Source organism: Coregonus lavaretus (genome assembly GCF_964263955.1).
Source record: "Coregonus lavaretus genome assembly, chromosome: 13".
NCBI classification, from domain to species: domain Eukaryota; kingdom Metazoa; phylum Chordata; class Actinopteri; order Salmoniformes; family Salmonidae; genus Coregonus; species Coregonus lavaretus.
The window spans coordinates 23,231,049-23,257,920 of NC_140000.1; the positions used below are offsets into that span (position 1 = coordinate 23,231,049).

General features: G+C 43.3%; 1 protein-coding gene across 1 annotated transcript; it reads right to left on the reverse strand.

Moving 5' to 3' along the window:
• Positions 1–514: 514 nt before the first annotated feature.
• On the reverse strand, positions 515–26,794 carry LOC311140360 (myotubularin-related protein 11-like). Its single transcript, XM_084175388.1, has 17 exons — positions 26,428–26,794; positions 20,891–20,960; positions 13,190–13,326; positions 12,892–12,961; positions 12,511–12,650; positions 12,117–12,201; positions 10,598–10,745; positions 10,283–10,370; positions 10,018–10,106; positions 7,985–8,109; positions 6,806–6,884; positions 6,242–6,312; positions 4,951–5,123; positions 4,596–4,766; positions 3,956–4,174; positions 3,261–3,587; positions 515–2,940 (listed from the first exon to the last, which is right to left on the reverse strand). The coding sequence occupies exons 1-17, from the start codon at positions 26,482–26,484 to the stop codon at positions 2,506–2,508; spliced, it is 2,484 nt and encodes an 827-aa protein (XP_084031514.1). The 5' UTR covers positions 26,485–26,794; the 3' UTR covers positions 515–2,505.
• Between the last annotated feature and the right edge of the window lie 78 nt (positions 26,795–26,872).

Here is a 26,872-nt window from a genome sequence, read left to right on the forward strand (position 1 = left end):
CCTGGCCATAAGACTTAAATGGCTAACTAACTGCTCTCCCTCTCACACAGACTATCCACACTGACTCTATGCCCATTCACAGGTCTCTACTCTACCCACTGACACAACCTATGCTAAAATAATTGATTCAATTTATTACTCCATTACGCTGCTGTCCATTGATTATTGATTGCCATTATCATTAGTATTTATCCTGCAACTGGTCACATTACTCCTGTTTACATGTATATCCTACTACCAGTCACTTTTTATGTATAAACCCACCTCAACCACTCCAGCACCCCTGCACATAGAATAAGGTAAATACTGTAAATACTTCCGTTCTGGTGTTCTTTAGCGCTCATCGTAATTATTGGGTTTTATTCTTACTTGTATTTTTTATTCTATGATCTATATTATTATGATTATTACTGCATTGTTGGAAAGAGCTCAAGGTAAGAATGTAACTGTGCTGTTTTACACCTGTTGTATCCTGTGCATGTGGCGAATAAACTTTGAAACTTGAAAGCAAAGATTTTATGAACTTATAATACAGTTTATTAAATCAGGATCCTAACATGCTGATAGAAAAAATATGTACATCTGGCAAATCATTGTCATTCGTACCAAAACATTTAAATATATACTAGTGTATAGATATAGGAAGTGGGGTTGCATGCTGAAAGGGACTTTAATTTTCTCTTTGTATAGCCAATGCAATTAGGGAATGTGATGACCTTTTTTTCCATGGAAGATGGGAGCAAAAGTACTGGCATCAAATCCAAAAACTCAAACAACCTGATATTCAGTAACTGATATCAAACAGTGTGCTGTGACATTCAACAATGAATATTTACAGCCATTGAATAATTCAAAGTGCTCTCGTACTGAGGCATAGGAATGACTGTAGGTAATACAAGCGTGATATAGACCAATGTAAGTCATATACATTACCACCTTCAGCCTTTATATTTTCATAATAAACATGAGATATTTCACTGAAACACATTTCAGTGAGAAATACATAGGATAAAAGGGTTTCCGGCTGCCATACAATGTAAGTACTTCTCTGCATGGAAATGCTCATTTTGTATAAACATACAATACATCCCTGTTGTCTGAAGAGTGTTACAGTATATGGAAATCATGCCAGTGCATTTGCTGCTTAATATCCACATCATGCAAACAACAACGATCTGGCTGGACTGAGTGGCCCAGTCCCAATACCTCACTGTGCTTTGAATGAAATTTACATTTCTTCTAAATGACGCATTTAGAAGTCCTTGACCTGAATGCTAGCTGCATACAAAACTAGCAGTCAGGACAAGTAATGAAAAAAATACACTATTGAAAAAAAAAAGCAGCTTACCTTAAAAAAACATACATCTAGCAGTACCAAATAAAAGTAAATTATAAATATGAACCATTAGAACTTATGGTTTGCACAATGACACCATAAGGGTGAAAAAAATAGTAATACTCTTGGTCACGACCACTTAAAAATGTATAATTCAATTTTCTGAAATTCATACGCAACCAAAGTTGGTCAATAATACTTACATCTCTCAATAGAGATGCACAGACCATAGACATAATAGCACTTTTACCTCAATCACACTTAGAGCAACATTAACTGACCATGGCCATATTCTGAAAAACAGGGTTACGATACAGAGTCATTCAACAGATTATGCCTCTCATGGTTCACTACTAGCATCCATGCAAGTATAAAGATATGGGAACAGTACCAAAATAGCTCCAGTGCCCTAAATGCCAGATCAAATTTACTGGACACAACGCCTGGAGTTAAAGCATGTTTTTTGTGACGTCAGTGTCTCTCCCTAGCGTTTACTTGGTGAACAGATCTCTGCATTTTTCCTCTCAAGGCTGAATTGGTTTTGGAAGTGGGGGTTATTGTCACTCAAAAGGACTAAGAGACAGAGTCAGGACAACAGTCGTATTATAGCCGTCTGGTCAAGAATGAAGGTTGTCACTCAGTTAATCATGATTCTAAAAACAGCTGAAGTCTTCTCAATAGAAGTATTTGATTCCATATTTCAGCCAACAGCTCATTATTTGTGCTCTCATGTCATTAGCTTATCAATGATCATCAGCCCTTATTCATTTTGGGTATTAGCTTGCTGCTTTTAGAAACACCAATACGTTCTTAGGGAATGCCATCAGTTTGGGTGTCATATTCAGTAAAACAGACAATTTGTTGTAAGTTAAACAATCTTTCAGAAACATTTCCAATACTATTTGTGCTTTGCACTGCTCAATGCATTACTGCAGTTTAGTCTTTCCTCCCTGCTCAGTACATGACTCTCCTCGTCTTGTTATGGCCTCAAAGTCACTGAAACAGGCCTTGACAGGAAAATCTGGTTCCACCCAGAGATCAGGTGTCAGAGAAGGAAATAGAGTATTGGAGGGTGTGTATAGGTGATCTCATTCTAGAGTTCAGAGCCAGGGGGGAACAGTTTGTACAGTTTCTACCATTTGTGCTAACTGACAGGGGACACCCAGAGCTCAGGAGCTCAGTGAAGATCCGTTGCTCTTGGGCAGCTTGGCATTATTATTGGGCGCGGGGAAGTAACGCTGGTCTGGACGGGCCTCTGAAGAGGATGGGTGGCCAAATAGGAATGTGTGCTTGCTGCTGTCTCTGTGGCCAGGTCTAGAAAGAGGGGCAGAGGAAGGTGGAGGAACCCTGGGTTGGAGGTTCGAGGTAGGGGGCATGGTTCTGGAGACAACCGGTCCAGGGGGTCTGGAGGCTGGGAAGAGGAAGGTGCTATTGTTGGTGTTCTGGTTGAGGTTGGAGTCTGTCCGACGGGGCTCCTGTCTCTTGGCTGGGGCTGTGTTAGTGGGGCTGGAGGCCAATGCTATCTGGTCTCTGAGCTGCTGGACCTCCCAGGCTAGCTGTTCCACTGGGTGCTGGGTGGACGAGGAGATGGGGTGGGAGAAAGCCTGAGGACACAACATGGCCAGGGTTTCTGTTATCATGAGGAACTAACTAATTGTAGTTTCTGATGTGACCAGCAAAAATGTGAAGCTTGTCTAGTACAACGTTGCCTCAAATATTCAGTTGAATAAAAATATGAATTTCAACTTTTTACTACATTTTTTATGCAATACTTCTAGTTGAAATCCTTTTTCATTTACCGAGTTCAAAGTTCATTTTGCTTACCCACCCACACACCAGTACGATAGGCTATTATAAACATCACCATGGCAACAGTGTTCTATGCTCTGTACAGTAGTGAGAATTAACCTCCTTCCCTATGTACCTGAGCATGAAGAGCCCCGCGGAGGTAGCAGTCCCTCCACACACCTACGCAGGGCCCCAGGAGCAGGGGCAGCAGAGGCTCGTAGGGATCCAGGGGCCCCTGGAGACCGGCTGTGGTGGTGGTGTGGCCCTGGGGGAGCTCTGTGAGGGCCCAGGCCTTCAGAAGCCTCTCCAGGCCCGGCAGGTTCTCTGAGGAGGACCCCCCTCTCCGGTGGCTCTTCCGGTAGACGCCTGAGCCCCCTCCGCTGCGCCAGGGCAGGAGGTTAGCAGAGCAGGAGAAGGAGCCCCTGGAGAGCAGGAACACAGAGCCTGGTGCGCTGTCACTCAGCTGAGAGAGGGATGGAGAGAAGAGAGAAAGAGGGAGGAAGAGATAGATGGAGGTGGTGGGAAATGGAGAGAATAATACGTTTGAATATCCCTTATGTACCTTAAGCATGTTGCAATATTGAGACCTACCACACGGGGGTGCAGTGGGCCTGTGCTCTTCCCTCATCATGGGCGTTGATATTTAGTAGGTGTGTGTGTGTGAGAGAGAGAGCGGGGTGGCTTTTGTAAGACAGGAGCTCATTGAGATAGCAATTGAGTTACTAAACACCCTAACATGAATGATCAAATGCACAATTTGCCTTTATATAGTGCCTTTCACACTCCTAGCACCTGACTGCATCCCCCATAATAACATCCTCTCATTCCTACCCTGTGTGCGTCGGGGTTGGTGTTGAGGTTGCCGTTGAGTAGGGGCTGTGGCAGGGCGGGCGGAGGCACTGGCTGGGTGAAACGTTCCCGTCTCTGGCTGCTGTACTGCAGAGCCCAGTCCCACACAGGGGGCAGAGGGGGGTCTGATGGGTCTGGGATGGAGCCCCTGGGTGGCACGTCTCTCCAGCCGTTCACTGGGGTGTAACTCTGAGATAGGTTCTGTGACAGAGAGAAAGGGATGGAGGAAGAAGAGGTGAGAGAACAGTGATTCGTCTGATTCAATCTGAGCTCATTCAATAGTTATCGTTGATGACAATATGAGCTGATGCATGAGTGAGATTAAAAATGACATTAATATTAATATGCCATTTAGCAGACGCTTTTATCCAAAGCGACTTACAGTCATGTGTGCATACATTTTTACGTATGGGTGGTCCCGGGGATCGAACTCACTACCCTGGCGTTACAAGCTCCATGCTCTACCAATTGAGCTACAGAGGACCACCCATACATGGACTCGCCTCGCAAATCAACTGCTTTCATCTAAAATGGCTTACAGTAGCATACCTACAGTGTATCTTATCTAGTACTACAGCATCAGCATTAGCATTAGCGGTGGTGTTGCTGAACAGTAGCCTACCTGTGAGCGTTTGCACCTCTCCCTGTGGCAGTTGGCCAGGAAACTGCTGAAGAGGGGCAGGTGGAAGCTGTCTTGGAGGGCCAGCAGGAAGTCCCCTGTCAGCTGGAAGCGGGATGGGTACTGGACCCACAGCTGCCACACACAGTCCAGGAAGAGCAGGAACACTGGTGCCTATGGAGGACAATACAGGGTTAAGAAAGATGGGAGAAAGATCCCCACAGACATATGACTGGCATTAAATGCTGTGTCCTAATGCAAATAGTTTCCTTTCCTTTCCTTTTTTCCCCCCCATGACCACTGATAGGTGAGTTGACTGATAGGTGACACACACACACTCCACAGCTTATCCTCTCACCTCTTCCTTGTCGCTGTCCCTTTGGTAGTTGATGCGGCTGAGGAAGCGGTGTCCGGCCATCACCCACTCCTTCTGCACCAGACCCTGGAAGCCCGTCCTGGTCCTGCAGTGGGGGTCACACATCACCTGGACCAGACTGGACACCACACAGGTCATGTCCCGGTCCTCCGCCTCTGCACACAACAGGAGGAAATAGACAATCAATAAGACTATTAATTGTAACTGAATACAGTAACAGTATACATATTCAGGGCTCAGATATCAGAGGATCATCTACCCCAAACACACACAAAATAAAATATATTTGAGAAGAGTAATGCCTTGTATAAAAAACAACAAAACATGACAATCCAAATGCCACAGTCTCACATCAGCCCTTTCATTCCCACAAAAAGTGCCCCCCCTGTGGACTAGAATAGAACCTCTCCCAAATCCCCACATCTGGTGGGAAGGTTTTTTCTAAACACAGGCAGGAGGGAGTGTTGGCTAGGCCTGTCTGAAAATGCCATTGGGTCATTTCTCCAGTCATTTACTTGTGGTCAGGACACAGTCAGCTCTGTGGTTTTGTGGGGTGATATACAACCCTCTTCTCCAAAAAGCCCACTTGAGGCTGGCCAGACAACACAACTCATACGGGGGAAGGGAAAATCACAGGACAGTAGCAGCCATTGTTCATATAACACAGAGTTCTGTTGACTTTTCAGTCTGTGGTAGCTACCATAGGTATCAACAGACTAGGACTGACTCTCAAAGCCTAATTATATGTGTCAGTACATGGAGTCATGTAATAATAATGTATAAACATGGCAAAATAGTTGTATTTAGTCAAGAACGTCTATAGCTTTGCCATAAGACTGTTCTCCCCATAATATACCGTAATATTCCACTCACTCATCTCTCCAAGGCCGTGTTCTCCAGCCTGGGTGCCAGACTATTTATGTTCAACATCGCTAGTTCGCTACATCCTTGCCTTGTGTTGCAAGACAACCACAAGCTGGCTAAAACAGAAACAGTCAAACTGGTACCCACATTGAACTTCCAACACACTACAGTAAACTTCAACAACAAAATGAGCCAGTCATCATGACAATATAGTACACTATCATAACACAATCTCACCAGACACAATAGACTACCACCTGCTGTATTAGTGTCCTAGTAGAGTAGTGCTTGTACAGTACGAGTCTCCTTCAGGGTAAGCCCTAATAACGCTTTAATGAGGAACGCAGGGTGAATAATAAATGAATGGATTTAATATTCGGTGCTGCCTGGCCCTCGTCATGTGACTCACCTTGCAGCACCACAGTCAGGTGACCTCCGCGGAGCAGGCAGGCCACCTCAACAGCTTTCCTCAGACAGCACCTGGGGAGGGAGCAGAGCATCATGCTAATGCTATGCTACTATCACAGTTCTAGCCAGGTTCAGCACATAGACGCTTCCACATCCATGTGTGTAAGCCTGTAAAAAAGCTATGCACTAGGTCTACTGTGTAGTTATAACAGACTCACACACATATTGAATATATATGACAGCTACATTCAACATCCATGTGTAGGCATTATTATAGCCTCATGCTAAAGGGATGTTCTGTAACAGTATGTAAGAGCATTCTAAATCTGCATGTTACAGCTACTGTAACACAATAAAGCCACACATTCAACCAGGGCTAGGCTAATGTGCTATAATGGTACATTAATACTACATCAATATTGCGCTACAGGCTTACAAGAGATAAACCAAGCTATGCACTATCATTACTAGGTAGACATTAAAAATCTACCAAATCAATGTAGGCCTGGCACATTCATTACAGATGATTTATTGCTTTGGTGAGAAGCCAATCATGACCTCTCACCTGGTGTAATCCAGCCAATGGGTGCTCTCCAGCGTAGACAGCCATTTGTCATCTGGCACTGACACAGATGTGGAGATGTCTGTGGACAAACACAGAAGACAAAGAAACCTTGTTCATGTTTTTGTCAAAGGAGCCTTATTGTACATACAGTAAGTTAGAGTGGGGATTTGACAAGTTTTAAGATATACTATTGCACCTGAAATCTTTAAAGAAATATTATCCATAGCCCTACATATTAAATGTTTGGCTGTAAATAAATATCTTCTGAAAACACATCGTTTTAAGTCTTAAAAAATATTTCACAATTGTTAAGGTAGTTCAAACATGACATGATGACTGAGGCCCATAGATTTGTGTGGTTGTTGTCTATCCAAATCCCTCAGTCTTGTGTAGAGGTATCACACAATAAACCAAACAATGTGAGCAATGTGTGAGCCGTGGGAGTCAGCGACCCTGTGGTGTGCCCTGCCCTGTCCTGTCCCTGTGAACTCCACATCAGCACAACAGAGAAGGTGTTGTCTAGGAAACTAGTTGTCTCCTAGTCTAGGAAACCGTCTCTCAAAGCTGTTTTGACTTCTCAGAGCATTAGAGGAAGAAGCGTCAGGAAAAACACGCCACCATCACATGGTGCTCACATATCGTAAAATATGAGTAGTGTACGCTTATATGAGGGGGTATACATTGATTTATTGGGTATTTTGGCTTGAATCCAAATCCGTAATTTCAGGAGGTAAATTGGTGTCTGGGGTCTTGTCAACTGGATGTGATCTCTACTAACCTACCATCTGTCTTAGTAGCATTGTAATGGGAAGCACATGGAAATAGATTAACACCACTTTATGTTCCCTATAAAATATGCATGCCCACTGGCCCTCAGGGCTGGAGTCCCCCTCCATAGATGCAGTGTAAAACCTGTGCCAAAGCGAATGAATGTCAACAAATAAAAAAAGACGCCACGGGAGAGGCAAGGGGAGGGCTTGCCAATGAAACAGGCAACCCCAATCAAATGTCACTGGTGCAGGCTATCATGTGAATAGAAAACAGAATACAGTCCTATGTTTACATGCACTGTAGCAATATTTTGACTGACATTTTGTCCACTGTGGGTCTTTGTCAGATACATTAAAACACAGACTAATACACTTGTCTTTCCAAAAGGTGCACAAGGTTTGCACTGACCTCCCAGACACAGAGCCCGTAGGCGGGTGTGTGCCAGCTGTATGTCTGTGGGTGAAGGCATCTCTTCTCCCAGCTCCACCACCACACACAGAGACTGGCCCCCAAACAGGATCAACTCCAGGTTCCTACAGTAACATCCCACAGGACAGACAGGCAGGGAGCCATTAGCATTATTCTCTGTGATTAGACATGTCACACTCCATTACTGTGTAACCATAGCCCAGGGCTACTAAACTGTCTTTGCCCCAGGCTACGCGCTGTATCAGACATGCACAAGGAATAGCATTCAACAATAGCCTGCTAACCTGTCCCATCTCAGGAATTGCCGGGTAACATGTACAGTGAGGGAAAAAAGTATTTGATCCCCTGCTGATTTTGTACATTTGCCCACTGACAAAGAAATTATCAGTCTATAATTTTATTGGTAGGTTTATTTCAACAGTGAGAGACAGAATAACAACAAAAAAATCCAGAAAAACGCATGTCAAAAATGTTAAATTGATTTGCATTTTAATGAGGGAAATAAGTATTTGACCCCCTCTCAATCAGAAAGATTTCTGGCTTCCAGGTGACTTTTATACAGGTAACGAGCTGAGATTAGGAGCACACTCTTAAAGGGAGTGCTCCTAATCTCAGTTTGTTACCTGTATAAAAGACACCTGTCCACAGAAGCAATCAATCAATCAGATTCCAAACTCTCTACCATGGCCAAGACCAAAGAGCTCTCCAAGAATGTCAGGGACAAGATTGTAGACCTACACAAGGCTGGAATGGGCTACAAGACCATCGCCAAGCAGCTTGGTGAGAAGGTGACAACAGTTGGTGCGATTATTCGCAAATGGAAGAAACACAAAAGAACTGTCAATCTCCCTCGGCCTGGGGCTCCATGCAAGATCTCACCTCGTGGAGTTGCAATGATCATGAGAACGGTGAGGAATCAGCCCAGAACTACACGGGAGGATCTTGTCAATGATCTCAAGGCAGCTGGGACCATAGTCACCAAGAAAACAATTGGTAACACACTACGCCGTGAAGGACTGAAATCCTGCAGCGCCCGCAAGGTCCCCCTGCTCAAGAAAGCACATATACAGGCCCGTCTGAAGTTTGCCAATGAAAATCTGAATGATTCAGAGGAGAACTGGGTGAAAGTGTTGTGGTCAGATGAGACCAAAATCGAGCTCTTTGGCATCAACTCAACTCGCCGTGTTTGGAGGAGGAGGAATGCTGCCTATGACCCCAAGAACACCATCCCCACCGTCAAACATGGAGGTGGAAACATTATGCTTTGGGGGTGTTTTTCTGCTAAGGGGACAACTTCACCGCATCAAAGGGACGATGGACGTCGCCATGTACCGTCAAATCTTGGGTGAGAACCTCCTTCCCTCTGCCAGGGCATTGAAAATGGGTCGTGGATGGGTATTCCAGCATGACAATGACCCAAAACACACGGCCAAGGCAACAAAGGAGTGGCTCAAGAGGAAGCATATTAAGGTCCTGGAGTGGCCTAGCCAGTCTCCAGACCTTAATCCCATAGAAAATCTGTGGAGGGAGCTGAAGGTTTGAGTTGCCAAACGTCAGGCTCGAAACCTTAATGACTTGGAGAAGATCTGCAAAGAGGAGTGGAACAAAATCCCTCCTGAGATGTGTGCAAACCTGGTGGCCAACTACAAGAAACGTCTGACCTCTGTGATTGCCAACAAGGGTTTTGCCACCAAGTACTAAGTCATGTTTTGCAGAGGGGTCAAATACTTATTTCCCTCATTAAAATGGAAAATCAATTTATAACATTTTTGACATGCGTTTTTCTGGATTTCTTTGTTGTTATTTTGTCTCTCACTGTTCAAATAAACCTACCATTAAAATGATAGACTGATCATGTCTTTGTCAGTGGGCAAACGTACAAAATCAGCAGAGGATCAAATACTTTTTTCCCTCACTGTACATGATTACAGGTTAGTTTTGACTTTAAGATTCTGCTGTGAAGCAATAGCCTTTGGCATCTCTCTCGCTCACTCACTCACTCACTCACAAACCTGATGTCATCCTTCTCATGGTAGATGTTGCTCTGGAAGCTGGCCATCCGTAGCAGGTCACTGCCCCGAGGGTGTCGCCAACACCAGCGCTGGAGGACAACAGTCACACAGATTTAGACACAACGTGGTCTCAATAGTAGTGGTTTTTGTATATGTTCTGAAATCCCTGTATGAGTTTGTAGTGCCAGGGCATGAGATTTTAACTGAGTTTTCTGACCTGACTGATATTGAGGGGTCACATGATGAGTGGTGGAGTTCTACTTACAGGAATGCGTCCCTCGTTGAAGTGGGCAAAGGTCTTCTTTAGCTCAGTGTCTAGAACTTTCTGAGGGACCACATTGAACTTGGGCAGACTGACATGAAATAGGAGAAAATGACTTTAACCATTGCAAGTTTAATGGGCATTTGGGATAGGACACTAACTTTACACCAGGAGCACAGTGTGCACAGGCTTCTGTTCCAGCCCAACACTAACAGGACCAGAGTGGGCAACTATATAATGTATTTTATATTTTCCACTATTCAAGTTCCAAACAGGTTAACCACTAGGAAAGCGTCAGGTGGTTGGTGTATAGGCTACCTGGTGGACATCTCAAAGCGGTCGTTGACGGAGCTGACCCTCCAGCCGCAGGCCCCGGTCCTCTCCAGCTCCTGCTCCCAGTCCGACAAACTATCAAACCAGTTCATGTGGGCGTCACGCCTACGGTTGCTTAGGAACTGCTTCATCTCTGTCGGAAAAGGTGGGGGGGAAGAGAGTGGGGGTGGTGGAGAGATTGAGCTTTCCTTGAGAAAAGCCACACTGAAACATTGGTTATGCTGATTTGATGTGTATCACTATTAATACATTTCTATATCACGCTTAAAGCTGCATTATGTAACTTTTTTGGGCGACCCAACCAAATTCACAGAAATGTGAGTTATAGATCTGTCATTCTCATTAAAAGCAAGTCTTAAAAAACTGTAGATATGTTCTATGTGTGCTATTTCTATGGTTCCCATTATTAAGTTTAGTTTTTGCGTCTTTTACTTTCGATTTTGTACACCAGCTTCAATCAGCTGACAATACTATATTTTTGGTTATGGAAAATATATTTCACAGCGGTTTACATGGTACAATATTCTCTACACTATACTTGCTTGTTTTGTCACATAAACTGAAATTAGGCGAACTATTAGAATTTTAGCAACCATGAAATGGCGGAGCGATTTCTGCATAGTGTATCTTTAATGCTATTCTATTCAGCTAGAGTGAAAGTGTGAAAACTCAAGACTGATGTGGTTGTAGGTCAGGGGTTTGCAGTTGTTTGGTGTATAGACCTGAACTGAACACATCCTGACCACACAGCAGGGTGATGTTTCAGATATTCAGACATTAGAGCTGCCTGAGAGCTAGCTGCCTGTATCCTGTCCAGTGTAGCGTACCGTAGCATTGCATAGCATATTAGCATGGTGTACAGTAGTGGCTCATGTTTCTGTATACAGTATGTTCTGTCCAGTCAGATATTCACTGTAATGGTGAAAACCAAGTGACTTCTTAGTTGGCAGCTACATGTTTTAGCTTTTGTTTCTGCACCTGTAACTTTCTGTTGAAATATATATGTTATATATATATATTTTTTTTTAAATATTTGATGACATAAAGGTCCAGCCTTTTTAATAGTCTAATACAAAAAAAATACAGTAATACAGTTTCTAACTTGTCTGTCTAACAAACCCCTCTAATGCTTTTAATATGTGAAGAGCTTCAGTGCACTGTATTAAAAACAGTACGTTCTTTATTTTGGGAGGATCTTTGAGAGCCAGAGAGAATATCTCTAAGCTTGAGATCTTATCAAGGGCCTGCATGCAATAGCAATTATATCCAGCCCCATAACCCTCCATCTCTGGCTGATTCTGAAGTATGTGGTGGTTACATTTCAGACAAAAAGAGATGTGTGTGTGTGTGTGTGTATGTTTGTTTGTTTGTGTATGAATGACTCATAAAGAAACAATTCCAAGTACCTATATGACCTCTAAAATACTTTAGTTCTTTGTACTCAAAATGTGCTCTCTTCAATATGACTTTTTAAATCAAGTATTCCAGCGTGTGTGAGACTCACCAACACTCCCCAGGGCTGCATTCTGGAAGGAGAGGACAGCCCCTGGCTTCAGAGGCTGGTAAGTCTTGGCAATGGTGTACGTTATCTGAGGAGGAACAACAAGACTCAGTCTGCTGATCAGCATGACAAAGTGCATCAGCATTCAACATGGAGTGAGACCCTGTATGCATGATCACAATGACCTACAAGACACATCAGTTTCTCTACTCACAGGGTACATGCTGCATAATATCCATTTGAAACTCAAATCACAACCTTCTGAAGTCAATCTTCAAATAAGGAGACGCTGCGCATGCTACATGATTATTATTCTATAAGTGCTAAATGTGCTTTAAAAGTCTTTTTTTTTATCACACATGCTGACATACAGTATACACGCACACACACACACTACCTCCACAGCCTGTGTGTCAGGAGTGAGGCGGTCAAAGAGGAAGCAGAGAACACGCAGGTCCCGACAGTACAACACCAGCTCCTCAGGAGTGAACTTCAGAGAGGAGCTAGCCGTCACCAGCTTGGTCCGGGATGGGCCCACTGCAGCACAGAGGTTACACAGCCATCTTAGAGTCAAAGCCAGGTACACAGAACACACTACACCACTGATGGTTCACAGCTAATGCTTCCTGTGTCAAGCCTAGTCTTGAATTGGGTTTAGGATATTACAATTGTTTATATCATTCATCATATTTTTTTTTACAAGTACATCTCGTGGCTCTCATAGCACAAAGGAGTTTGGGACCACTACAGCCTAGTAGAGTTGTAGAAGAAGTCTTACCAGCTACAACCTTCTCAATAGAGGCCAGGGCCACGTCATGATCCCCCAGGAGCACAGGGTCTGCGTTGTCCTACATACAGAGGGTTGGAGGGATGGTACAAATATAGGTTAGTTTGTCTGATCAGGATATTTTACACCAATGAATGGATGGTCTGAAAACGTTCTATATGATGTTGTTGATTGTGATTATTATTATTATTATTATTATTATGATTATGTCCACTAGCCTTCTTCTAGCAATAATACGGTATCATTACTACGATCACCAGTCCATACTCAGAGCTAGTCCAGTACTCACGTCAGCTTTGGGGCTGTCCTGAGGCACAAAGGCCACTCTGAAGTGGGTACAGAAGAGAGTGCCAGACAGCCATCCCCCCCCCTCCTTGGCAGTTAGCTTCTTCCTCACCAACACAGCCCTCTGGAGCACACACTCTCCTGGGGAACACAGACAGGGGATTTAGGCTGGAGCACACACTCTCCTGGGGAACACAGACAGGGGATTTAGGCTGGAGCACACACTCGCCTGGGGAACACAGACAGGGGATTTAGGCTGGAGCACACACTCTCCTGGGGAACACAGACAGGGGATTTAGGCTGGAGCACACACTCTCCTGGGGAACACAGACAGGGGATTTAGGCTGGAGCACACACTCTCCTGGGGAACACAGACAGGGGATTTAGGCTGGAGCACACACTCTCCTGGGGAACACAGACAGGGGATTTAGGCTGGAGCACACACTCTCCTGGGGAACACAGACAGGGGATTTAGGCTGGAGCTTACTGAATAGAATACAACAACTTTATTGTCCACAGAATGTTTCAAATCTGGCTGATATTGAAAACAATAAAAACGTAGACTATTTTAGAACATTATGAGAGTTCCATCGTCAAGACTGAGCATTCCAAGGTAAAGTGATGAATTGTGCAAAATACCAGAATGACTGTGTTTGAGGGAAGGGAGAGGGTAATGTTGAGTGTTATGTATAACAGAAATGTGAGTGAATGTAAACTTCAGCATTGAGTTTATCAAGAGGCTGGGAGGTGCTATTTTCTCAGCTATGTCAGCCACTGAACGGTTGAGTCAAGCAGATATACAGTGCCTTCGGAAAGTATTCAGACCCCTTGACTTTTTCCACATTTTGTTATGTTACAGCCTTATTCTAAAATCCTCAGCAATCTACACACAATACCCCATAATGACAAAGCAAAAACAGGTTTTTAGAAATCCTTGCAAATGTATTAAAAATAAAAAACAGACATACCTTATTTACATAAGTATTCAGACCCTTTGCTATGAAACTCGAAATTGAGCTCAGGTGCATCATGTTTCCATTGATTATCTTTGAGATGTTTCTACAACTTGATTGGAGTCCACCTGTGGTAAATTCAATTGATTGGACATGATTTGGAAAGGCACACACCTGTCTATATAAAGGTCCCAGAGTTGACAGTGCATGTCAGAGCAATAACCAAGCCATGAGGTCGAAGGAATTGTCCGTAGAGCTCCGAGACAGGATTGTGTCGAGGCATAGATCTGGGGAAGGGTAACAAAAAAATTCTGCAGTGTTGAAGGTCCCCAAGAAAACAGTGGCCTTCATCAATCTTAAATGGAAGAAGTTTGGAACCACCGAGACTCTTCCTACAGCTGGCCGCCCAGCCAAACTGAGCAATCGGGGGAGAAGGGCTTTGGTCAGGGAGGTGACCAAGAACCCGATGGTCACTCTGACAGAGCTCTAGAGTTCCTCTGTGGAGATGAGAGAACCTTCCAGAAGGACAACCATCTCTGCAGCACTCCACCAATCAGGCCTTTATGGTAGAGTGGCCAGACGGAAGCCACTCCTCAGTAAAAAGGCACATGACAGCCTGCTTGGAGTTTGCCAAAACGCACCTAAAGACTCTCAGACCATGAGAAACAAGATTCTCTGGTCTGATGAAACCAAGATTGAACTCTTTGGCCTGAATGCCAAGCGACACGTCTGGAGGAAACCTGGCACCATCCCTACGGTGAAGCACGGTGGTGGCAGCATCATGCTGTGGGGATGTTTTTCAGCGGCAGGGACTGGGAGACTAGTCAGGATTGAGGGAAAGATTAACGGAGCAAAGTATAGAGAGATCCTTGATGAAAACCTGCTCCAGAGCGCTCAGGATCTCCGACTGGGGCAAAGGTTCACCTTCCAACAGGACAACGACCCTAAGCACACAGCCAAGACAACACAGGAGTGGCTTCGGGACAAGTCTCTGTATGTCCTTGAGTGGCCCAGCCAGAGCCCGGAATTGAACCCGACCTAACATCTCTGGAGAGACCTGAAAATAGCTGTGCAACAACGCTCACCCATCCAACCTGACAGAGCTTGACAGGATCTGCAGAGAAGAATGGGAGAAACTCCCCAAATACAGGTGTGCCAAGCTTGTAACGTCATACCCAAGAAGACTCAAGGCTGTAATCGCTGCCAAAGGTTCTTCAAAAAAGTACTGAGTAAAGGGTCTGAATAGTTATGTAAATGTTATATTTCAGTTATTTTTATTTTATAAATTAGCAACATTTCTAAAAACCTGTTTTTGCTTTGTCATTATGGGGTATTGTGTGTAGATTGATGAGGAAAAAAAACAATTCAATCAATTTCAGAATAAAGCTAACACGTAACAAAATGTGAGAAAAGTCAAGGGGTCTGAATACTTTCCGAAGGCACTGTAGTTGTCTGGCATCCGGGTCCAGCTTGGCATTCGCCTCATATTTCCGATCACATTGACATTTCACATACAAAGAATGAAATATGGTGTGTGCAACCAATGTGACTACAGTTCTACTGTACATAAGTTAGCTATGTTGTTAATAACAGCTCTTACAAAGAACACCTCTCTAATGTACTTTGATCCACAATCACAATTCACCAGCTTGTGATCGGGCTCCATAAACTCAAAATCATTGAAAGAGGGTTTCAGAAAAGGTACTCAGACATTCATTCTCTCTCTAAGACGGCACGCAACATTCAACTCTTTTGTCCTTCCAGACTCTGAATCGGTGTCTATTTCTTTACCTTCAGACAAAGATTTTAGCTCAGTCTGCCTACGTATCTATCAGTCTGTATCAAAATGGCAGCTGCTAATGTCTCAGTAGAGAAGGACCAATTCTCCTGTCCGATCTGTCTGGATCTACTGAAAGATCCAGTGACTACTGCCTGGGGACACAGCTACTGTAAGGACTGTATTGAGCGCTACTGGGATCAGGATGATGAGAAGGGTGTCTACAGCTGCCCACAGTGCAGACAGACCTTCATCACAAAGCCTTTTCTGAACAGAAATACCATCCTGGCTGATATGGTGGAGAAACTGAACAGAGAATTCCAAAGTGTTTTCTTTTATGCTAGACCCGGAGATATGCAGTGTGACGTCTGCTCGGGGAGAAAACGCAAAGCGGATATGTCCTGTCTGGTGTGTATGGCCAGCTACTGTAAGGCTCCCCTCCAACATCACTATATGTCTTCTGCATTTCAGATGTACACGCTAGTCAAAGCCTTGCCGAAACTGCAGGAGAAGGTCTGCTCTCGTCATAAACTGCTGGACGAGTACTGTAAGGAACAGCAGTGTATCTGTTATCTGTGTAGATGAACATAAAGGCCGTGATACAGTCTCAGCTGCAGCAGAAAGGAGTGTAAGAGAGAGTCAGGTGAAAATATGGTGGGAAACATTCCAACTGAAGAGAAAAGAGAAGAGATGGGAGATAGAACGGCTCAGAGAAGCTATGGCGTCACTCAAGAGCTCTGCACAGGTAGCAGTGGAGGATAGTGAGAGGATCTTTACTGAGCTGATCCGCTCCATTGAGAGAAGGTGCTCTGAGGTGAAGGAGTCGATCAGAGCCCAGGAGAAGGCTGAAGTGAGTCGGGTTAAATACTCCTGATGCGACTGGAGCAGGAGGTGGGTAAGCTGTGGCTGGATCAGCTTTCACACACAAAAGATCACATCTATTTCCTTCAGACGTACAAGGAACATTGTAACCCTGTCTCCGAAGATTTGCCTGCCACTTCCACTAACCCAGGCTGTGATTTTGGGGTGGTGAGGAAATCGGTGACTGAACTCAAGAAAAAGTTGGAGAGCTACTAGAAGGGAGTGGTGGAGATAACCATGGCAGTGGAAGCTGTCCACGTGCTAGTGCTACACAAACATATTTAAAGCAAGTGAGGAATCATTCCATCATCGTAATTATTGATATCAATGCAAACATTGTCACAAATACAAAAAGGCAGCATGATACCAGAGGCATGTGTGTGTCAATTAATTCATTTTCCTATTTAGATTGATGAAGAGTCCCCTGCCTTTTCTCATTGTGGTGTTTTGGACAAAGAACAATTAAGCTATTTGTATCAACGCCAGTCATATACTAATCCATCTCACACTCCAATGTTTTCTTGTCAATATAATGTACTTATGTATCCTCATTACACTTCAGATGCATTTTCCAATCCAAATGCATGACTTCCCTTCTGGGCAGGGATGTATTTATTGGTGCATATTTACTGAGCCTTCTTTTTATGTCAATAAAATGTGCAATTTAACTTGCGCTTGTCTAGTCCCATGGGATACAGAGGCAAATATATTTTCCAGACTGATACAGCTTTGGCTCTACAGCTATCAATATTAGGCTATTATCATGTTATTACGCCATAAATGTGTTTAAATGCTTTGTTGGGAATGATGAATGTATGCAACATTTATGCAATTTTGAAATCTGTAATATTGTGTTCATGCTTGAAAATAAAGATTCCAGAACTCTAGAACTCCAGAACAAAGCTTCCAAAAACAAGCCCTTTCACCCATACATCTCTCTCACATCTAAACACACCGGGCACACAGACACACCCTCTCTCACACAGCAGTGAGACTGAGACAGCACATTCGTAATGCTCTCTCACAGCAAAACAAAGCCTTTCCCAGCTAGACTTGGGTTTCCATGGCAACAGAGTCCTGGAGAGTAGAGGGGGAAAATTGCCTTTTTGTCTCTTGCAAGGGAAGTGTTTGGCCAGACACCATCATGGTGGAGAGAATGTTAGAATCTTTCAGTTTTTAGAACAATAAAAAGGATTTGGTGGGTTGTTGACAGGGCTGAATTCCTTCAAAACTAAATTTAAGGAACAACTGAATTCCTTCAAAATAAAGTTTAAGGAAAACCAAAAAGCAATAAGACAAAAACATAACTGTACAAAGAATGCAATTTTTGCTACAGCTCAACCTCCTCAGACAGCCAATTAGACCTTCAGGGACACTGACTTGCATAAATAGAGCAAAACAGTATATCGTAATTTAACACATCAAATGCTTGTTTATCCGATGAGAAAAGAAAGTGTGGTTGTAATCAAGGTCATCACTGTTAACACTCCAATAATTTGCCCATTGCACAAGATTAACAACAAAGCCTGGCGAAAGCTACTAAGAAATCTTCAAAAGGTCCCTTAACAAAGCCACAAGATCTTTGGGGGGTGTGAGCTGAGGACTGGAATCAAGCAAGGCAGTGTGATTAGGCTATGTTTACGCCGACTTCGGTCTCACGATGCCAGATCAAAGTCAAACTCTCAGCACAAGTATTCCCTTTCTAAAGTCCTGGACATATAACTAGGAATTAAACTCCTGAACCAGGCGCCCTAAGGACACTTTTACACACAAATGAGCCTTGTTTCTAGGATTGCCTGTTACTCTTTGGCCAATCAAGCTCAGTGGGATTTGCGTGCTCCTTTTTATGGCTCCCCGGGTGCAACAGTGCTGAAGACATTCCTCAGGCATTGTGGCTCACAGATGTGAGAGAGGGGACAGGAAGTGACTGTTTCTGGTTTGACTGAGTTCTGGACTGGAGAGTTTGCAGGTAGTTTACAGTCGCACAGCATGGGAAGCTGAGGATTGAGTCACTCAATACTCTGTATACAGTGAAGCTGTTTATGAGACGACACTGGTAATTTAACAGTTTAAACAGTTTTACTTTCATCCTGCAGAGTGCAGGCCCCACCCTCACCACACACACACACAACGCTCATTGCCTTTGTCTCCCTCCCTTTCTAACCCTCTCTCGCACACAAAAACACATGTACACACAGACTCACAGATGCACTCAGACACAAGCACATACACATGCACAGACACTTTCATACAAACACACGTAAACACCGGAAAGTCCCCACTGTGGCTATCTTTTTCTTTGTCCATTGGTGTTCTGCCAGTGGATCGGACAACCTGAGAAATCGGCCGGAGAGAATAAAGCTGAATGTGATATGAACCACATGTTCTATTTTAAATTGTATTTGTTTCCAACCACATTTGTTCTCCATTTTGTTCCTATGTGCGTGCAGAGGAGACGTTTCTGGCCCTCTGCTAACCAATGGGAGAGAATAAGACAGAAATCCTATTTTCCCTAACCCCTAAACCTACATCTAACCCTAACTTTAACCCCAAACCTAACCCATAAGCCTAAAATATTCATTTTAACAAATTCAGGACATGAAAAAAGTCCTGCCTTTTCAAAATGTTTCTTGTTTTCCAACCTTGTCAGGACATTCTGGCGACTTGTCAGTACATTGTGGTCCTGATAATGTAGGAAAACATGTATACATATGCACACACACACACAGAATGCACAGAGCTCTTCACTATTTTTTTAGGTAGTTAGTGTGCTATCCAAATTGAGCTTTTGTAAAGGAACTTCAAGTCATAAAACATACAATGTTATATTCTTCACCGATATTGACCTGCTATTCTCTTGTCACTCAGCAAGGCCAGCAGTGAGTCCAATGATTGACACCAACCCAAATCCAGTGTAACATAAGTGCATGGATCAGGGGATTGTGGTTATGCTCTGAGGAGGGTCCTGTCCACTTGGCTTTGTCTGTGGATCTATAGTAGGCCCCTCACATTCAAAAGGTACACCATCTATCTACCCATAGCTGTTTGTGCTGCCCTGACCCATTTACCCCCTGGAGCCCGCTCTGGTTTCCCCTGTCTTGTGTCCGAGTGTTATCTGAGAATGTGATGAATGGCACGCAGGGTTGTATAGTATACAGTACACTGAGGCCTGGGACTGTTCCGACTGTCTGTGTGTGTCTGTGGGATGCTGCAACGTGAGCCCTTTCACCCAGTTTGCTTCCACAGATTCCCCATTCCCTTGCGTGGTGCCTCTGTGAAAGTGTGTGTGTGTGTAACACATTTTTCCAAGCTGAAAGTCCGTTTCCAACATGAGAGAACTCCGTTTGCAGAAACTATACAGTGTTTCCCATTCGGATGAATCCTTTCAGCCTTAATGTGAGACAGGTTTCCATGACCAGCTGTGTTTCAAATCTGCCATGGCAGGACATAGAAAACTGGTCAGAGAAAGGGAAGAAGGGAGGAAGAGGGCCGGAGAGAAAGAAAGACGGACGGACAGCATTTCACAGTCACACGACAACAAAAACAACTCAGAATGGGACCACAGTGAACCTCAAAACCGACTGGGAGAGTCTGGAAAGAATGAGATAGAAACAGTTTCTGAGTTAAACAGAAAAGGTGAATGAAGGGGGAAGTGAGGGAGGAGGGACGGGGAGGGATGTGTCTAGGTCAGCGATACAAGGTGGACGTGAGAGCTGAAAGTGAAAGGGACAAGGAAACACACACTGCTCCCACAGAGGTGCTGTGAATAACTGCTGATATGAAACGTTAGAGATTAGCTTGGCTCTGGAGGGGCCCTGGCCTGCCAACATTCCTGTTGTAAAGCTCCTGCCGCGGCGTGCTGCTGACACTGAGATTATGACCAGGGGCAGGGGCCAGCAGCACTGCTCTCCGCAGCGCACTGACACACTGTTCTCACAGAGGCTACATTACAGTAGCTTAGCACTAGGATTTAGTAAGAAAACAGTGATACAGATGGATTTGCCTAAAGACATGTGGCTGACACTGTGTTTTCAGACCCACATGTTATTATACGCGTATAGCTACTGTATTTCTCACATGGAACTAGCATCATATTCATCAGTCTGGGTCTTACCTGGTAAGCAGCGTAGTCCAAACATGTCTCTCCCCCGTGCGTTGACACCACTGTGACTCAGCATCCTCTCCTGTGGGGGGAACAGACAACAGGCCTGGTGTTATTACTGCATCCTTTCAATAGTTAGAGAAGCAAACACTTATGTGATTTATGTGATATGTGACTCAAGGTCTTCCTATTGACCACATTCCCAAAAACCATAGCCAATCCCACAATGCTCCATGATGACTCTCAGTTTCCATGTTTTATTAGTTGTTTTGCTCTGTACTGTATGATTTGATGCGGTCTCAAAGTACTTCAGGCTGTTCTGCTAGCAGCATAATCTAATCCCATAGAACCACAGGTTGCTATTACTGGACTACTGGCTAGCTGCTAGCACATATGGGCCCATTTAGCCTGAGCTCCCACCCCTCACAGAAGACCATTTACATAGGGTAGAAATCATTCAATGCACAAGACATAGGCCTATGCATTGAAAAAGGAACTGTTTGTTCTGGTACTGACCACTCAGGCAGTCCAGTATAGAAACATAGAAATTGCTTTGAACTGAGGTCAAAGTACACAATTAATCTTTATGGTACTGATTACTCAGCAATTCTTTGCAGCCTACAAGGTCACTGTTCACAATTATGTTAACTTTTGGTGCCAGTTTAGTCACATATTTCTTTGTTTGCGAACTAAAAACAACTTACTATAATGTGTGACAGATACTCTTAGGCTACTATAACTCTCGTGACACACACAATGTAGTGGTGAAGTGAACTGCGTGCCAACATAAAACATGCTAATGAAAACGTATGGCACTCTTCTGGTTTCCTTAAGATTGACAGTGGCTAAAACCTCACGAGAGCATTAAACAAAGAGAACCTTTGCTCCTTAAACAGGTTGTAAATTCCACTCATTCATAGCGTATGTTTGCCTTGTCTGTGAAACTATAACAGAACTTGCACATCTTTCTGAGTAATAGTAGTATTGGTTTTCAGCTTCTTCCCATCATCAAATCACACAGCATTTCAATTATTGCCTCAGAAAACAAGTGCCAATTCTCAAGTGAAGAAATGTGGTAAATACATTTTCCAAATTCATTGGCTGCAGTTGGTGTGAGACAAACCCCAACCCCAAACTGCCAACCCCCTAACAAAAACTTCAGAAATGGGCTAACAGTCCTGACTTTCTCAAAACAGAAGATAAAGTCCTGGGTCATTCCAAGACATTCTGGACAGGGTTATTGTTCCACCAATTTTATTCACTCAAACCTCCACAGGAGAGCTGAGTTAGCAGAATGGTGGAAAAACAAGCCTTTTTTCAAATTACAAGGGAGAACACTAAAACTTTACAAGGTTCTTGGTTTCTGCTCGCCAGTACACCATTGTTAATTTTCATCTGGCTTTTCAGCTTATATGTTTTTCCATTGTTTCAGGACCAATTCCCTATTTATAACTCAAACACCCACAGCTGCATTGCTCGCTCTTTTTCTGAACTTCACAGGATATTTAGATCTTGTTTTATTTTTTCTCTGATAAGCTCAGTTCCTTGTATCAACCGTTTTGGGAGTTAACAATCTTAACAAACTCTGTTTCTGTGCCTTGGAGTTGTGTTATATTCAGAAGTTCAGTAAACATATTTGGATTCCAACAGCAGAAATGCTCCAAACTGCTCCACCAACTAAAACTACATTGGAGGCTAAGGAAGAATAGAATGAAAGCGCATCAAATAAACTACAACAAAATGTGTCATAACATGAAGAGTAACTGCACTAGACAAAGGTAGAACAAGTCAGCAGGTAGATTAGATTAGATGAAAGAGAGAAGGGTGAGGTGAAGCTGTCTAGACGAAAATGACTGGAACCCTAAATCAGTGAGGGAGAGGAAAAATCCCAAATTAGAGTCCTAAATCCAATTCACCCCCCAAAATGAATAACCACATGTCCAGGCTCTGTTTCTGCTGATGTTTCACTCCTTGACTCTCCTTTAAGTATATGGCTTCTGCTTGTGTACTACTCTATCACTTTCACTGCCTCCTTCTTCCCTGTGCCGCCTCCCTCCCTCCCTCCCTTTCTCCTCAGGGAGTGCAGCCAAGGCCCATTGCAGTTTCCATTGCTCATGGCTTCCCCTTGCTACTGCGGCCGGACTTCTTCTTCTGAGGAGAACATACCTCCTCTGCCCTAAAATAGACCAAACTTACAGGAGGGAGGAAAGTGGCAGTCCAACACCACATAAACCTCACACTGTAGGGTTGAACAACATCCCTCGCCAACAAGGGGCCTGTGTGTAGCTCAGGTAGTTACATTTACTAGTTAGATCATTAAAACACACTGTTTTACCATGTGGTGCTGCTGTAGAGGGAGGTTAGCCTGTTGGTTTATGTGGTATTGTCCATTTCCTCACATCAATAAGCAGGCTTGTGGTATTGTCATAGGGCTCTAAAAACATATAGGAGAACATCATGAATGTTTTAATGAATCGTGAATTCATATGCTATCAATGTTTAATGTGAAAATTATCCACTTGCCCTGCTTAAAATGCAGATTTGAACCCCTAACTTACTCCACAACCTGCAGAATCAGTACTATAATTCTCCCTTTGGAATCTGTGCTCACTACTCTCCATATAAATGAAGGTAGAGGGACTATTTATAGTAATGCCTAAGGCATCTTGGCCATATATATCATTATAACGACCTCAGTATAGACTTGGTCTGCAACAAACATTAATTAACTGCCCTTAATGATATCAAGTCCAAATTAGTTGTTGTTCATGGCGAGACATATTTTGCATTCTAATTCTCTTTTATATCCCTTTCCATTCAACTGTGTATCATCTAGTCTGAAGGAAACTGTTTGTATACTCGATGATGCACTCGCTGTGTAAGGAGGGTTCAATGTTCAATCAGAGGGTGTGTGTGGCGGTACGTCTTTCAAGCGTCTATTTGTCACCGTTTGTGCATGTGTCTGTACGTAGCTTAAGTATTTCTACTAGTTTCGACTAATAACAGGACAGGTTTCAATAACTCATGTTTTAAATATGCTTCTTGTTTAACAAAAATTAGTGACTCTAGCAACTCATAAACATACAACTCCCACATTGGGTGTTGCCCAAACATTCTAGACACTTGAAAGGGACAAAAATAGTCTATTATTATAACTACTATCCTTATTTCACGCTTTCCCTAGGGGATAGCAGCATTGGTTAATAATCACCCAATGTACAATCAATAAACCCTTGAAAACAAACATACATCTTGTTTACTAATGAGAGACAGCATTGTTTTGTTCAGTTTCCGCATGGGAAGCACCGCCAGTTTCATAGCTTGTTTCAGGATCTGAGGTCTTGGCCCTATGGGACTGGGTGTGTGAATACCATTTTGGCTCTCTTATGAGCCCTCCTGGATCTCCAGCCACTCTGTGGCACTTGCATTGTGTTGTGTGGCTGACTGACTGCTTCCCGATTCCAGCCCATAGACGTATGTTTTAGCTAGCTGAGGAGCCAGCATTTGAACTCAGGGGAGGGGAATGACAGAGTGAGGGAAAATAACAAGCCTGGACTGTAATTATGAACAGTAACATGCAAACCTCCTTATAACCCAACCAGTCTGCATGTGATGTGAAATGGATAGCAGGACTTTGTCATTTATCAATGGTAACTCATTTGGTATTACATAGCCTACATGCACAAGAGTTACAACACTTATTCCACAAATTTAATTTGGTTCAGTATTGGGACCAACTGTAGCCTAATTATTAAATACAAAATGAGAGTGACAAAGGTTTCAGATCCATAGTCAACTCATTCCTAATTTCCATTCAGTGCGTTTCTAAATCTCAACACAGTGTGGGGTGTATATAATATACAGGATATTACCATAAGTTGATCTACAGCCACATTGCTAACTTAACACCATAGCGTTTTATTTTCAAGATAGCTAAAAGAAACTGCCATTTATGTTAGGCAGTTATATTCATAATCAATTTCAAAAACTCCTGCTCCTCAGGCTGTCGTTTCCATGGCAACAGTGAGATGTTGTGCACATCACCCCCACTCCACGTGAGCAGCAATGCCTGAGGGTTGAGTTTAGAGGCATCTGTTACCGTTTCCCCCTGCGGCTTCTCAAAATAACCATTGCTGAAGAGCTAAGAAGCACAGAGTGCACGAGCACACCAGCATAAATTGGAATATTCTAAAGAAATATCTAGTCTGTGACATAAACCATCACTGTAATAATCAGCCTACCAAATACCACCAAGGTTCTGCCATTTATTTAGATTGGTTTTAATTGGGCTTATAGACATGTCCCTCGCCCCGAATGTGTTCACACACACTTCCATGTAATGATGTCCAAAACTCTTGTATCTCTTGTAAAGGCAGCAGCAATGCAGATTTACAAATACTTTTCCAAAGATGGGCATGACAAAGCATGTTCATTGACATACTGTAGGTAAAGCATTGGTCCCTTTGTGATGGTGTAACAGAGTTGAAGGCATCAACAGTGTAGACCTGTGCAGACAGACCCATCCAGAGCTACACCACAATGTGTTCTGTGCAACAACAAAAAAGTCAAGGCCACAACACATGATGAAAGATCTCAGAAATAAACCTGAATGTTAAGAAACCACAGGTCTCCGAGGTTCTTCTATATATAGGCCTTAATCACTAAAGTGTGTGATGGTTGCGGCTTCGTGGATGATTGCTTCCTGGCCACCCAAGTTCAGAATCACGAGATGCTGCTGAAGAGTAGTTAAGAGTTGTTTAAGAAAACAGGCATCGCTCTATGCATGTGATCGAAGGTCTTGAATATGTAGGCTAATCCCACTTGTCGAAGTCTATCATATTCCCACATTTCATTCTTCTCATATAATACTGTACAGTATGCAACTGTACACTGTGTATGTAGGGTTTACGTTTTGGTTTAGTCCATCAGCTCAACATGTTTAGTTATTGTTTTTCTCTAAACACTAACCATATGGGCATTCATAGCACATGCCATCATTTGATATGGATAATTAATACAATCCAAGCAGGCAAAAAAAAAAAAAAAAAATCAGGGCACATATGCTGCCTGCCTCTTTACCTGTGCCTGCCTCTTTACCAAATATATAGACTCTTAGTGAATCAAGCAAAGAATTCTACGATGGACAGCTTGTATTGGATACTGTATGAAAGGAACACCTCAACTGAAAGCGTTAAAACAAAATAACAACCCCCTCAGTCCCAGACAGTAAGAATAAAAGGCCTTCAGTCTTCTGTCTGTGGAATGTAGGCTGTCATTCCATTAAACTGTTACCGCAAGTAATACATGCTACAATGTTTCATGGAATTCTAGAGAATTCGATACAATGTGTACATCTAATTCGTCATGTAACTAATAATTCTGAACACATCAAAATATCTAGGTGGAATCTACACTCCACATCTGTTGATATAGTTCAACAATGATGGAAAATGTTTCAGTTTATTGGTCTCATTGCTACCTAAAAAGTTCACCCACGGCAGGCTACTTTTCAGAATACGAAGAGAATCAACATTGAGTCGAAAGCCTACCTTCATATCGGGCACCATTTGTCTCACTTTGAACGTGGTTTTGGATCCCGTTAACATTTTGAGGTCCAATATCCAACTCTCTCCGCACAAAATATAGAACGTAGGCTATCAGAGCTTAGTTAATTGACGTTTTTTTCGATGGCGAGAAGAAAAAGGCCTTTATTCGCGCCATGCCTGTATCAGGAAACCATAGGGAACGGTCCACTTTCTTCGAATGTCAGCGATACCCCGTATCACCGCTTTCGAGAACAGAGGTGTTCTCTGTGAATTAGAAAACTAATTTCGTTGCTTTCACGGTTATCACTGCCGAAAGCGTCCATGTATGTAGGCTACTCTGTAGAACACGCCCCACGTAATTGTACCGCCTGTCAGGAATATTTGCCTGTAGTTGTTATTCACTGGTTTGGGGAAGAAATATTTACCTCTGCTTGTACCCTTTGCTATC